This window comes from Primulina eburnea, chromosome 5, assembly GCF_022965805.1.
Source record: "Primulina eburnea isolate SZY01 chromosome 5, ASM2296580v1, whole genome shotgun sequence".
Taxonomy (NCBI): domain Eukaryota; kingdom Viridiplantae; phylum Streptophyta; class Magnoliopsida; order Lamiales; family Gesneriaceae; genus Primulina; species Primulina eburnea.
The window spans coordinates 3,651,213-3,664,323 of record NC_133105.1 but is presented as its reverse complement, the minus strand read 5'-3'; the positions used below and the strand labels follow the sequence as shown (position 1 = coordinate 3,664,323).

The 13,111-nt window shown below is 33.1% G+C and overlaps 2 protein-coding genes across 3 annotated transcripts; one reads left to right on the top strand and one right to left on the bottom strand.

The window, feature by feature from the left end:
- The first annotated feature begins 3,600 nt into the window (after positions 1-3,600).
- On the top strand, positions 3,601-3,957 carry LOC140831885 (ethylene-responsive transcription factor ERF024-like). The gene has a single exon (XM_073195600.1). It carries the CDS (start codon positions 3,601-3,603, stop codon positions 3,955-3,957), a length of 357 nt encoding a protein of 118 aa, XP_073051701.1.
- A 5,653-nt stretch (positions 3,958-9,610) lies between these two features.
- LOC140832415 (GDSL esterase/lipase At5g03610-like) lies at positions 9,611-12,118 on the bottom strand. 2 transcript variants are annotated; one of them, XM_073196429.1, is made up of 5 exons: positions 11,966-12,118; positions 11,654-11,878; positions 10,429-10,703; positions 9,974-10,280; positions 9,611-9,872 (listed from the first exon to the last, which is right to left on the bottom strand). In XM_073196429.1, exons 1-5 carry the CDS (start codon positions 12,021-12,023, stop codon positions 9,643-9,645), a joined length of 1,095 nt encoding a protein of 364 aa, XP_073052530.1. In that variant the 5' UTR covers positions 12,024-12,118; the 3' UTR covers positions 9,611-9,642. The 2 variants fall into 2 exon arrangements, with proteins under 2 accessions (XP_073052530.1, XP_073052531.1); XM_073196430.1 differs by having other exon boundaries at positions 9,611-9,869; positions 11,966-12,117.
- Positions 12,119-13,111: the final 993 nt, after the last annotated feature.

The following is a 13,111-nucleotide window of genomic DNA, read 5'->3' as shown; positions in this document are numbered from 1 at the left end:
ACCATATCACAAGAAATTTTGTGTATTTTTTGTAGTGCAAACTTCTTCATCCAGCAAAGGTTACAGAACTGACTTGCCCAACTTTAAATTTCAATAATTGAATTGTTTGGCAGGTTGTCTGCGGACCTATTTTATTTCATTATCTATATATATATAGACACACACACACACACACGAATTAACCACAGAGCACAGACACAGTACATGTGAGATAATGAGATAATGACGTACGTTTTTATCCGTACATGCACATTACTTTCACATTTAACATTGATTAAGATATATATTTTTTAGGATGCTGGATTGGATTTTGGTCTAACCTCAGGTAGAAAATTTTAAGAAAATTATTTGAAGTGTCTTTTATTTTGAAATTATTTTTTAAACAATTTCACCAAGGTCAATATATATTGATTGTGAAATCATGTATATCGGTGAATAATGTAATGATTGAGAATATATATGTATACATACAGATTACAGTGGTAGTTTAAACAAGATCATTTACATGATATTTCAAAAATTATTCAGGTAAACTATCATATTTTAACTTTGAAATTAAGGGTAAATTCTAACTCATCGTTCTTTATTATTGAATATTGTGATTTAGACTTTTATGTTATTTTAGTAGGGTTTTAATCTTGAGATTTTCAATTTTCAGCAAATTTATTATTTTTCAATCAAACTTGTTGATATGACATTATACGTATGACCGTCATGACGACATCAGATTAGCGTCATGTCGACACTATATTAGTGTTGAGTCAAAAAAGACCAAGATTGAAAAAAAAATACATAAATAGAGGATTAATGAGAATAAACTTTGATGATTTATGATACCAAAGTTGCAAATAGATAAATATATAAGATAAACATTGCACTTTTTTCGTAGATTAGTCATTGAAACCAACCACTATAATTTTTTTTTGTTTTACATATTATTTTAAACAAAAAATATTATGAAACCATCTCACGAGTCAATTTTGTCAGACTGATAACCAACTCAACCTGACTCATGAAAAAATGTTATTTTTAATTACATATATAGAATTGATCATCATGTCTCGTGCATATAAATTCGTGAGACTGTCATGACAAAAAATTTAATATTTTTTTATACCAACTATGCCTACAATTAAACAAAGAATAGAGTACATATGAGTCCGAACATGTTATTCAAAATATTTCGAAAACATGTCGTTCAAGAGAGCTTGGCTCGTTTTGTTAAATTTTCTCTATTTTTCGAAAACCCCTCCAAACATTTGTGCTTGCCTTCTTTTGTTTTTTTTTTCTAATACTTTTCATTTATTGTGATATCCGAGCGACGGCAAATCTTCAATATATGTATTGAAATGTTGCCCAAATTAATGAGTGCATATTGAACATTGAAAGCGTCATTTAAATATAGTGAAAATGGTCCACCATTTGTTTAATTTCAGCTCATTAATGGATTAATTTCACAGTTTATTTAAATCACAATCAGAAACATAAACAAGATTTCATGTAATTAAAATATAAAATAAATAGTATAATTAATGATTCATTTAACTATCTTAAATGATAGGAAAAAAAATTGTTTTTAGAAACGATCATATTTAAAAATACAAATTTTTGGAATTTCCATGAGTTTATTACATCCTACATGTTGGGGCACTACCCTATGATAGAATCAAGGATCCAAATTTAGCCACACATACATGGGGTCCACTAATTTTTTTAAAACCATATATGTATGTGAATCTTGTCCATCCAAACCATGTAGGACAGTGCCTCCACATATAACATCGAAGCAACCATGACCGTGGGCCCATGCATACCTCTCCATTTAAAACCGTGTTCTCGTTGTTGGTATCATAGCCGACGAACTTAGCAAATAATCAATCATTGTCCGTACCAAATTGTAAATTGTTTACGATTTTTTCTTCCCAGCTGCTGCTGCTGGGTATACACGCAACAGTAGATATAGCAAAGTAGTGTTTGATATTGTTAAAATAATTATTACTTTTATTTTATAATTTTTAAAAATTTTGTAAAAATATGAATAATCATTTTTTTTAAAAGATTTACAAATATTACCTAGTCTTTTAACACGCTTGTATATATAGTAGTAAATTCTTTTACATCTACAAGGAGGATCAGAGGAAACCTGGATCGTACTTCCTCCGATTGATCCAAATATATACAGTCTATTTTCTATATTGATGGACAGTTTTTTTTACTAACATGCATCTATAAATTAAATATTGAAAAAAATGTAATATTTTTCTGAATGAACTAAATAAAATTAAATTTGAAGGTTGTTTATAAATTTTACTTTTATAGTGGTTACTTATTCTATATAAAAAAAAGGCAAATAAGCATATATTTAGTACGGAATAGTATAAAACAAGATCGAATTTCATCGATATTAAAAAAAGTGCCCGTACGTCTTAAAAAAAGTGTTAGCGGGGTCTGCTGTTGGGAATTTTTTTTTATTAATTTATTGCCTTATATGTTGGATTTTAATTCAGCGCATGATCTATATATGAGTAAATAATTAAATGTTACAGATCATTATATAACTTTAAATTAACTACTTTTAAAATTTATTATTCCATTAATGTTTGGCAGTTTGGGTTTTGCTAGATTAAGACTGCCTAGACACATTATGTACAAAGATTTTAGCATAATTTGAAATAATACGCAAGAAGCAAGATTAATGTACGATGAATTTACTCATAAACTTTACTGATCAGTGATAAATAGATTCGAAGTGCATGCATTTAAGGATGTAAACAATTCAAACCAAACTAAACAAGTTTGAGCTTCGTTCTCGATTCGAACGTTTATCATCAGGCTCGAGCTTGAAGTTTCTTGAAATTACTAAGCTCGTGAAAAGCTCGAGCTCGACTCGTTAAAAGCTCGTTTATCATGTTAATCAATCCGAGCTCGAGTTTGATTCATTAATAGCTTGTTTATCATCTTTAACAAGTCTGACTTGAGCTTGGGACGTCATCTTCGAGCCCTTAAAACATACATTAATTGAGCTCGAGTTTGAGTTTGATTAGAGTTTGGTAAAGATTAAATATATTTATTAACTAATTTTAAATCACACATAAAAATGTAAATTTTATAAGCACTAGAATTTTTATTTGTCAACTCAACAAATATGCCAAGCTCGAACTTACGAGCCACCAAAACAATATTTATGAATGTAATAATATTTTTGAAAAGATAAACGTTGCCGGGCTGCATGTCGGCCTTCAGATTTTCAAGAATTCATTAGTTTGATGTAAATCATTTAAACGACGAATGCTCAAATATATTTCTAAATCGGCTCTCACAGTTTCTTTCTACAAGTAAAATTTGGCATTAACTTACGGGATTCAGTTTAACTCCAATGGTTTTATATATAACTAAATTTCATCTTGCATGGTATATAACTAAAAAGAAGTAGGCGGCAGCAGCATATAGCAAACATCTGAAGGCGAAGTGAACATCTTTTCCGGCAGCAAAACATACCGCGGAGTGAGACGTATAAAGAGCAGCGGGAAATGGGTTTCCGAAATCAGGAAGCCAAGAACACCAAACAGAATATGGCTAGGGACATTCGCCACCGCAGAAATGGCGGCTGTGGCTTATGACGTGGCGGCGCTTGCCCTTAAAGGCGAAGAAGCTGAACTCAACTTCCCAAATTCAGATCCCCTTTTACCCGTCCCGGCTTCCACCTCCCCACGCGACATCCAGGCCGCCGCCGCCAGTGCCGCGGCGGCGTCGGTTGCAGCACTGGATGCTAATGGCAGCGGCAAGAATACCTTCCAAACACCACCTTCTGTGGTTGAGTTTGTCGACGAGGACTTGAACTTTGATATGCCTAATGTTCTGTTAAATATGGCCCAGGGAATGCTGATGAGTCCTCCACGCCTTTGTTTTGGTGCAGATGAAAATACACAAGATGATAACCTCTGGAATTATCCCTGAATAAATAAACCTGGCCAGCCGCTGGGGCTTCTCAAATCGAAGTCGCAATTTACTTCAAGACTAATAATTTTCTGCTGGAGAATTAACATATATATTAAGGTTGAAATCATGCGAGTAATTGTGTGAATATTTGATTCGCAATTAAAGGATTTGACGATCACTACTGTTTTAATTCGTTTTTCAAGAAATATGACAATATTAGTTACACCTAATGCATGCAACCGTAATGGTTTTTACAATAATCGTATCTAAAAAATTTAACATTAAATGAGGCGTGGATTAAAAATATAACGGAATTAAGTTAAATTTTTTTGGGATCTCGATGACTCAAAGAATAACTTGAAAATACACTTCATAAATTAAATAATAATCGCTTTGTGTCTCAGTATACAAGTGCCTGCATTTTTTCTTGCAGTCAAGATAAGAGATTAATAGAGATTTGAGCAACTTGATTAGGACCACTAAACCTTAATCATCATTTCTCTAGAATGATGATTAGATTCTAAACATGTGTCTCATTTCTATTGGTGGGCTTGCACCAAATAACTATGTTTATTCAATATTAATTTTTATTGGGAAAATATCATTTATAGTTTAAACTGTCTTTCGCATATATTCAATGAATTAAAAAATATACTTAAACGTGGGGACAACATGCATTTCCTATTCATGCACATTGGTAACATGTGAGTCCTTCATTTAATTTAGACTAGCTAGCTTGTAGCAACTTTAAATTTCAATTATCTATGCATTAATTTGTACTGTATTAATTATGCTATTTTTACTTTTTGAGAGATTTCAAATTTTTGCCAAATTGTTACAATTGATTTGAGGTGTGGATTTGAAATCACATTCAACCAAATCTTTGGTTCTAAACACAATTTTAATACACACGTATAAAAATAATTATAATGACCAACTATATATACACAATTAATTAAGGAAAACTAGTTTTTAAACCCTCACTAGCATAGTTATATTTGTGTTCAGCCATGTCATAATAATAATAAAAAAATTGTAGCCTCCGATTCGCACAAAAAATTTATAAGTTGAAATTCCGGTACAAAACATTAAAAATCCCGAAGTAATATATAATATTTGAGTAGTAATTATTTTAGACTTGTTACAAAAGATAAAACTTGAATATAAAATTGAAATAATTATATTATATCATCACTTTCTACACTTGTTTGTATACTCAAATATCATATATTAGTATCAAGCTGAAATAGTTTATACTGAAATAACATATATTAATACCATATTTATATTATTTTGTACCGATTTCTATCCGAAAAATACACGCGTCATTAATATCAATACTTTTTATACATGTTTGAGAACTCAAAGTTCATATATTAGTAACTAGTCTTAAATAGTTTGTATTCGAATATTATATATTATCATCATATTTTTAATGTTTTGTGTTGATTTTCATCCAAGAAAAGACATGTCATTAAAATCAATACATGTTATACATATTCGAGTACACAAAAATCATATATTAATATCAGATCTGATATATTTTGTACTCAAATATAATATATCAACACCAAATTTTCAATATTTTGTATCGAATTGCATCCGATAAAAAATTGATATCAGAGAGTGTAAAAATAAATTTTTAATAAAAAATTGCTGAAAACTTTTTAGATGAAGACTGAATAGAAAAATACAATTGTCTTATCGGGGATTTATTGAAGATTTGCTCGTGAATCAACTTAATTGGGCTTCGAGTTGAATACAGTAGGGTACGCCTTTGTTTCTGTCGGTCGTGATCTAAAATCAGTTACTTTACAAATGGTTTTGTACGTGGATCTCTTGGTCCATTACCTTTTTCAAGTTCAAATTCAGGAGAAACAATATTGCATTACATCCACAATTATATATGACTCCTCGTACTGTCTCGAGGACGGGGTTAGACATTTTTGTAAGAGGGAATTTTTTACTTGTTGTAACTTGACCAAAACCTTTTACATAAAAACGAAAAGAGAAACCATAACAAATGAAAATGTATATTAAAGACAATATGCCAATACCCAAATTGACTACTTCCCCAATTGGATCCTATTCATAGGTCATGATAATTCATACTGGAAAAACATTTTCTTTCTTTTCCGGTGTCAGCTTATGATCTAAACGAGTTTGCACGTAAACAATACATGTTCCCCAACGCCGAGGACATCCAAAAAAAAGGGGATATTTAGTTAAATTTTGAATTGACTATCTTATATTTTTGATAAGTTATTTAATAGTTGGCATGTTGAATCACTTGGACTTCTCTGTCTGGTGTGCAATCTCTCTTGAAATCTTGTTGCTGAAACCCCCAAGGGGCGAAGAATTTGGGGTTTGTGGTTTAAGTATTTTTTTTTAAATGAATTATTCAAAATTTAATTATTTTTTGTTCTTATCTTATTCATATAAGATACAGCATTAAAATATTTGTCAGAAGGAAATTAGAAGTTCATGAAGTGTTTAAGTAAATACGTTAAATATTGCTCAAAATTTTAAGGATTATTCACTACTAGAAATTCTTTTTCAGTGGATTTATACCAACATATACAAAAAGATCATTAATGATGTTCTTATTCGTGAACCAAAAAGAATTTTTTCCCAGTTTATTTTTGAAAATATAACAAGAGAATAAAATAAGCAAGGGCCCTGGATTAAAACCTATCAGGTAGAATTAAATTCATGAAGTTCGATGCTATATCAAGTTTGAGTTGATCACGAATATTAGATCTACTGAGATATTTCTCAAACAAAATAAATAAATATATATACATCAAGTTTAGCATTCTTATTATTAAAACTTTGATTTGAACAAGGTAGTTGTTAATTAGTATGGTTATTAGTTAATGATAGTTAGCATGGTAAATGATAGTTAGCTAAAGGTAGTTAGTGGGTTACAGCTGTCAATTGAGAGTTGGACTTTTATTCTTGTATAAGTACTCTGTGAACTCTGATATACAAACTATGCATATTACGAGATATAATATCTCTGCAATTTCTTGAAGCTTCCATCAATGGCTTCCACATGAGTATCTTTTATGCGCAATTTAACATGGAATCAGAGCGTTTCTTCCGCATATAGCTGCATACAGATTCTCGTGTTTTATGGCGAATCACACTACTACTATTGGATTCAGCGATCCTCTGTATCTGCATCCATCGGATTCTCCAGGTGTTCCTCTTGTTCAGGATCCACTTGTTGGCTCAGAAAATTACAATGTTTGGAGTCGAGCGATGCTAAATTCTCTGCAGGCGAAGAACAAATTAGGCTTCATCAATGGATCATGTTCTCGTCCAGCAGCTGCGCACCAAAATCTTCATCAGTGGGAGCGCTGTAATGCCATTGTTCTTTCATGGATTATGAACTCAGTATCCAAGGAAATTTTCAGTGGAATCATATATTGCACTGAAGCATCCAAAGTTTGGGCGGATCTGAAAGAAAGATTTGATAAGATTTGTGGATCTCGGATTTTCTCGATCCATCGAGATATTGCTCATCTCACTCAAAGTCTTTTATGCCATATATCAATACCAATGTCTTTACACTGAGAAAAATTACAAGTATTCAATGAAGAAACAACTGGTGTAGAGTTTGGTTTGTGCTTAGCTTTGGTAGATGAAGAGGAAACCACGGCAGAAGATAACTGATGTAGGTAATATAGACCATGGTTTTGCCTACCAATCCCCATGATCCTCCCAGTCAAAAGGTCCTGGAATAGACAAAAGTGAGGATAGAAACAGATAGAACATTGATGATCTTTAGTGAATTGAGAAATGGATAAAAGATTGAAGTTGAACTCAGGCACATGCAACACACGGTCTAAGGTACAAGAAGGAGAGATTTGTACAGAACCACTTGAAAAAATTGGAGTTGTGTTACCATTTGTTAAACAAAAATCTCTCACACATCACTGTGCAGTATGTCCTCTTTCCAAGCAAACAAGGAATATATTTCCCACAACTGAGAGGTCCTCATCTCCTCATGCTTTCCATATTTTACACATTGACAGGTTCAAGGCCCGTCTTGTCGCCAAAGGTTATACCCAACAATATGGTGTTGACTACCTTGATACATTCTCACCGGTTGCAAAAATAGTTACGGTTCGGTGTGCCCTCGCTGTGGCTGCAGCCAAGAATTGGTCTCTACATCAAATGGACGTAACCAACGCCTTTCTTCAAGGAGATTTACATGAGGAAATCTACATGTCCATTCCTCAAGGGTTTGACAAGCAACTGCCAAATCATGCTTGTAAACTTCTCAAATCTTTATATGGCTTGAAGCAAGCATCCGGCCAATGGAACTTTAAATTTTGTCAAGTTATGCAACTTGCTGGATTTTCGCAGTCCCTTCATGACCACTCACTGTTTTACAAGCGAGAAGGAAAATCTATCACTTTGCTCCTCCTTTATGTAGATGATATAGTCATCACTGGGAATGATTCTCTTGTCATCATAACCTTAAAAGAGTATTTACATGCTCATCTTGCCATCAAAGATCTTGGCCCTCTGAAATATTTTCTGGGGATTGAGGTTGCTAGATCAAAGACTGGTATATGTTTAAATCAACGTAAATACACGCTGGAATTACTCACCGATGCAGGCATGATTGGTTGCAAACCATTTGATACTCCAATGGAACAACACTTGAAGCTTACTACACTTGAATATGATCAGCTTGCCAAGACTACTGATTCTGATCCTTTGTTGCTTGATCCCTCATCATACCAACGTTTAGTTGGGCGCTTGATTTATCTCACAATTACTCGTCCAGACATATGCTTTTCTGTTCAACATCTCAGTCAATTTATGCAATCCCCAAAGCAATCACATATGAATGCAGCTCTTCGAGTTCTTGGATATCTTAAAGGGTCTCCAGGTTTGGGCATATTCCTGTCTGCCAATAGTAATCTGCAACTCTCTGCTTATTGTGACTCCGATTGGGGATCTTGCCCTATGAGTCGACGATCATTGACTGGTTATGTTATTCAACTTGGTCCCTCGGTAGTTTCTTGGAAAACAAAGAAGCAGAACACAGTCTCTCGCTCTTCGGCAGAGGCTGAATACCGTTCCATGGCCACAACAGCTTGTGAGATAACTTGGCTTCGAAATCTTTTAACAGACATGGGTTTGGTTATACAGCAACCTACTCCTCTCTTTTGTGACAACCAGGCTGCCATCCACATTGCAGCAAACCCGTTATATCATGAGCGCACGAAACACATTGAAATTGACTGCCAACATAATTTCCACCTCTCATATCCACACTCGCCATCAACCAGCTGATCTCTTCACCAAGGCTTTGAGTTCCAATCAGCATCATTACCTGTTGTCCAAGCTTGACATGCTAAACCTCCTGCAAGCTTGAAGGGGGTGTGTTAATTAGTATGGTTATTAGTTAATGATAGTTAGCATGGTAAATGATATTTAGCTAAAGGTAGTTAGTGGGTTACAGCTGTCAATTGAGAGTTGGACTTTTATTCTTGTATAAGTACTCTGTGAATTCTGATATACAAACTATGCATATTACGAGATATAATATCTCTGCAATTTCTTGAAGCTTCCATCAATGGCTTCCACATGAGTATCTTTTATGCGCAATTTAACAGTAGTTATTTGAATTAAGTGACGACCATGAATTAAATACAATAAAAAAATAACATCGATATATATAAATTATGATTGCTGAATTTGAACAAATTGTTCGACACCAGATTTCAACGTAGTGTAGACCGCACGCCATCCGGCCTGAGTTGGATGCGACGAATCCCAGAAAAATGCAGATTTAGGATCGCTGCAAACTGTGTACAGTTTCTTGCCTTTGTCATCCAAACTGCCACAGGAACATTCGGCGCATGTGCCCAGACAGCAGGGCTTCAATGGAGATTCAAACTTCAATTTCCCTGCTTTTCAATAAAAGAAGTTTATATACGATCATCGGACATGTAGAAATTAAAATAAAGAAAGAACATGATATATATGTGCAAATATAGATTAATATAAATACCTTTCAAATCGTTCTTCTGATCGAGAATGGTCGTGAACGAGTCGTAAAGATCAAGAACGAATATGTTGGATCGTCTAGTCTCGTTATTCAACTTGGCGACTGCTTGGCGCAGTAGGAGATTGTGAAATTGGACGGCGGTGTTCTGCGTATTGTTGCATCGCTGGAACGAAGTCAACTGAGTGATGCGAGGGAGACAGCCCAATGGCTGCAACGCGGTCACCACTATTTTCCTTGCTTCGAACTCGCTGATTCGTTTCAGGTTCACAGCTAGTTGATTCACCACTCGAGGGATAAAGCCTTGTAAACCCTGGGTACAAGTAATGATTAATGTTACAAACAACTAATAAACAAAAAAATATTGTATTTATATCCCCGACAACAGATATTATTGAGAACCGAACTCAACCAACCCATATCATAAACTGCGTGCATGTCATTTAATGTAATAAATTTACCTGGATAGTGCCCCCATTTTGCAGAAAAGCAGCATAATCATTCCCTGCAAGAGAGACTAGGACAACAGATGACTGCAAATCCCATTTCGTGTACACCGATTCATTAACGAGATTCTCGAAGAAATCGATTTGAGTGGTCATGTTTGGTAGCAAATCCCCCAATGTATCGAACACACCGCTTCCCCCGAACGCGAAGTTCATCCCATACCGAAGTTTTTTGGCCCCGATTTTTCTCCATGCGTAGGCTATTGGAGTCTTCAGTCCTAAGGATTTGGCTGCGCGTCGAGGAGTCAAGATCAAATTTCAGTAATGATTTAAGGACTTAAAAAAAAAAGGTTGAAAAGTATTTCTGAAGATAAATCAACTGCATGACTGCCATTAATTTCTGAAGATAAATCAACTAAAGTCAAGAAAGGCAATCAATTTCTACAAACATTTATTTTTTCATTAATTATAATATATTGAATGCCTGCTTAATCACCACTTCAAACAAACCGTGACAAGTATAATTTACTTCACATATAATGGATCATATTGTCAGCTTAATTAATTAATTAGTACTTGCTTTTACCAATATAATTTAATGTTTTTTTTATTTTAAAAAAGCATTATTATTTAATTGGAAACTGCAAAAAGCAGTGCATGTATGACAATATGTATAGAGATAGACTGAATCACAATTTATCACTTATCATACATAATTAATCAATATATTTAATTAGGTTGACTCTATGTTTTTTTATTTTAATCGTAAAAAGGAGTTTTTACTTATGATATATTCAAATATTTAAAAAATTAGAAATCCCATACATATAAAGTTCGTTAATATATCGATAGTTGAATTTGTGAATTTCAGATATATTTCTCACACGAATTTTGTTGAAATTTTCTAAATTTACCCATTTAATAAGCTTATATTCTACGATCGTATACTTGAAACAAAGTTCTTCACCAAATATTGCTTGTGCAATAAATTATTTTTTGGGTTCCGTTGTAAGGTGCACCACCATCCCACCAAACCCAAAAAAAAGCAAATCGAGCATTAAATTAAATTAAATTAAATTAAATTAAACCATAATAATAATAATAATGAATTAAAGCAAAAGATAAAGTGCCACCAAATAATGATAAAAATGTTATAATATCACATTTATTATCACATTTTTGTCACGGCAAACAGTCAATAATTGAATAAATAATATTTATTCAATATTTTTTCACTTACCAACGTAATCTGTGAGAACCCGGCCATCGGAGAATCGGCCGGCGGGCTTCCCAGGAAAAGTGATGCCGTAGGGTATATTCCACGAGTTAGCTAATGTTTTTCTGATGTTACCAGTGTCCGCATACGAGTCTCCGAACACAAACAGCTTGGTGGGTCTGAAGCCATAATCGCCACGGTGATTGTGGCCGCGGCCTTCGTGGTAGTGGTGAGCTGAACCTTGAACACCTACACATCACACAGACAAATTAACACATTAATCTTCTCAGTAAAGTAAAAAGTATCAAACTAGTTTTGTCGTATAGAATTTCGTACCTGAGAAGATGAGAGAGCAGCAGCAGAAGAAGGAGAATATAAGAGCTGAGAGCTCCATTAAAGAGAATGTTAGGTACCTAGCTTGTGCTGTGAATTATATATATATATATATATATATTATATATATATATATATATATATATATATATATATATATATATGAAGGGTAGAGCGATGATCAATTCGAAAAGGAGGAATTATTCCGGCTGTCAACTTTTGAATGTTAATTCTCACTGGAAAGTCTTTTAACAGCCTGCACATGCATTTGCTTAATAATATATTATAATAAAATCGCGTAACGAATTGGATTTTAGATATGTATTTTATAGATTTTTAAGGATTAAAAATCAATATTATATTAATTTTTACGTTACGTATTTGGTATACCAAATTAGATTTGATGGTTTTTTTTTTAACATTTTTTTCCCTTTAATCATGGAGAAGTTGTTATTTGATTTCCAAGTTTGTGTTCTTGAAATGTAGATTCGGGATTTATAAAATGAAAATGAATAGGTCAACTAAGTTATTTCTAATGAAACACATAGTTGTTTCGGGGAACCCACGAGTACGCGGACGTGTTGCCAACCCCATAAATACATTCATAAAGACATCTTTGACAATCTTCAAAAATGTAAATTAAAATTTTATGAATCTTTTAAAATATTTTGCAATTACATGTGAATTTAATGATTTAAAAAATGTCATAGTTTCATTATTTAACTTTTTTTAACCAAGTTCCATTATTTTATAAAGCAGAACTAATAAATTAATAATATGTACGGTTTTATACCCTTTTATAAGAACGACCGATCAAGTCTTTTTTTTTTAAAAATATAATGCAATAGTGTGAATTGGCTTGGATGGTAACAGTTGACTTTTGTCCATAAATCTAATTTTCAGCCAAGAATAAAAAATTAGATTTTCAAATTCAACCTAACTTAATTCTAATCGGAATGTAAAATCAATATGTATTTTGATGAGCCGGAAGTTTGGATTATATTTGTAACTTTATTTGTACTGTATATATTCTACTACGTAAAAAAAATCCATTTAACAGAAATATATTTATTTTTCTCACTGGGTCGCGAAAAATGGAATGGATACTTGTTTGCTTCTCATAAAATTTGTTACTTGTTTACGGCCCAA

Coding starts and splice junctions, on each gene's coding strand:
- LOC140831885 (XM_073195600.1), top strand. CDS start 3,601: ATGGCGGCTGTGGCTTATGACGTGGCGGCGCTTGCCCTTAAAGGCGAA.
- LOC140832415 (XM_073196429.1), bottom strand. CDS start 12,023: ATGGAGCTCTCAGCTCTTATATTCTCCTTCTTCTGCTGCTGCTCTCTC. Junction 11,879..11,965: donor CTGCTCTCTCATCTTCTCAG/GTACGAAATTCT, acceptor TGTGATGTGTAG/GTGTTCAAGGTTCAGCTCAC. Junction 10,281..10,428: donor AAAATGGGGGCACTATCCAG/GTAAATTTATTA, acceptor ACTTGTACCCAG/GGTTTACAAGGCTTTATCCC.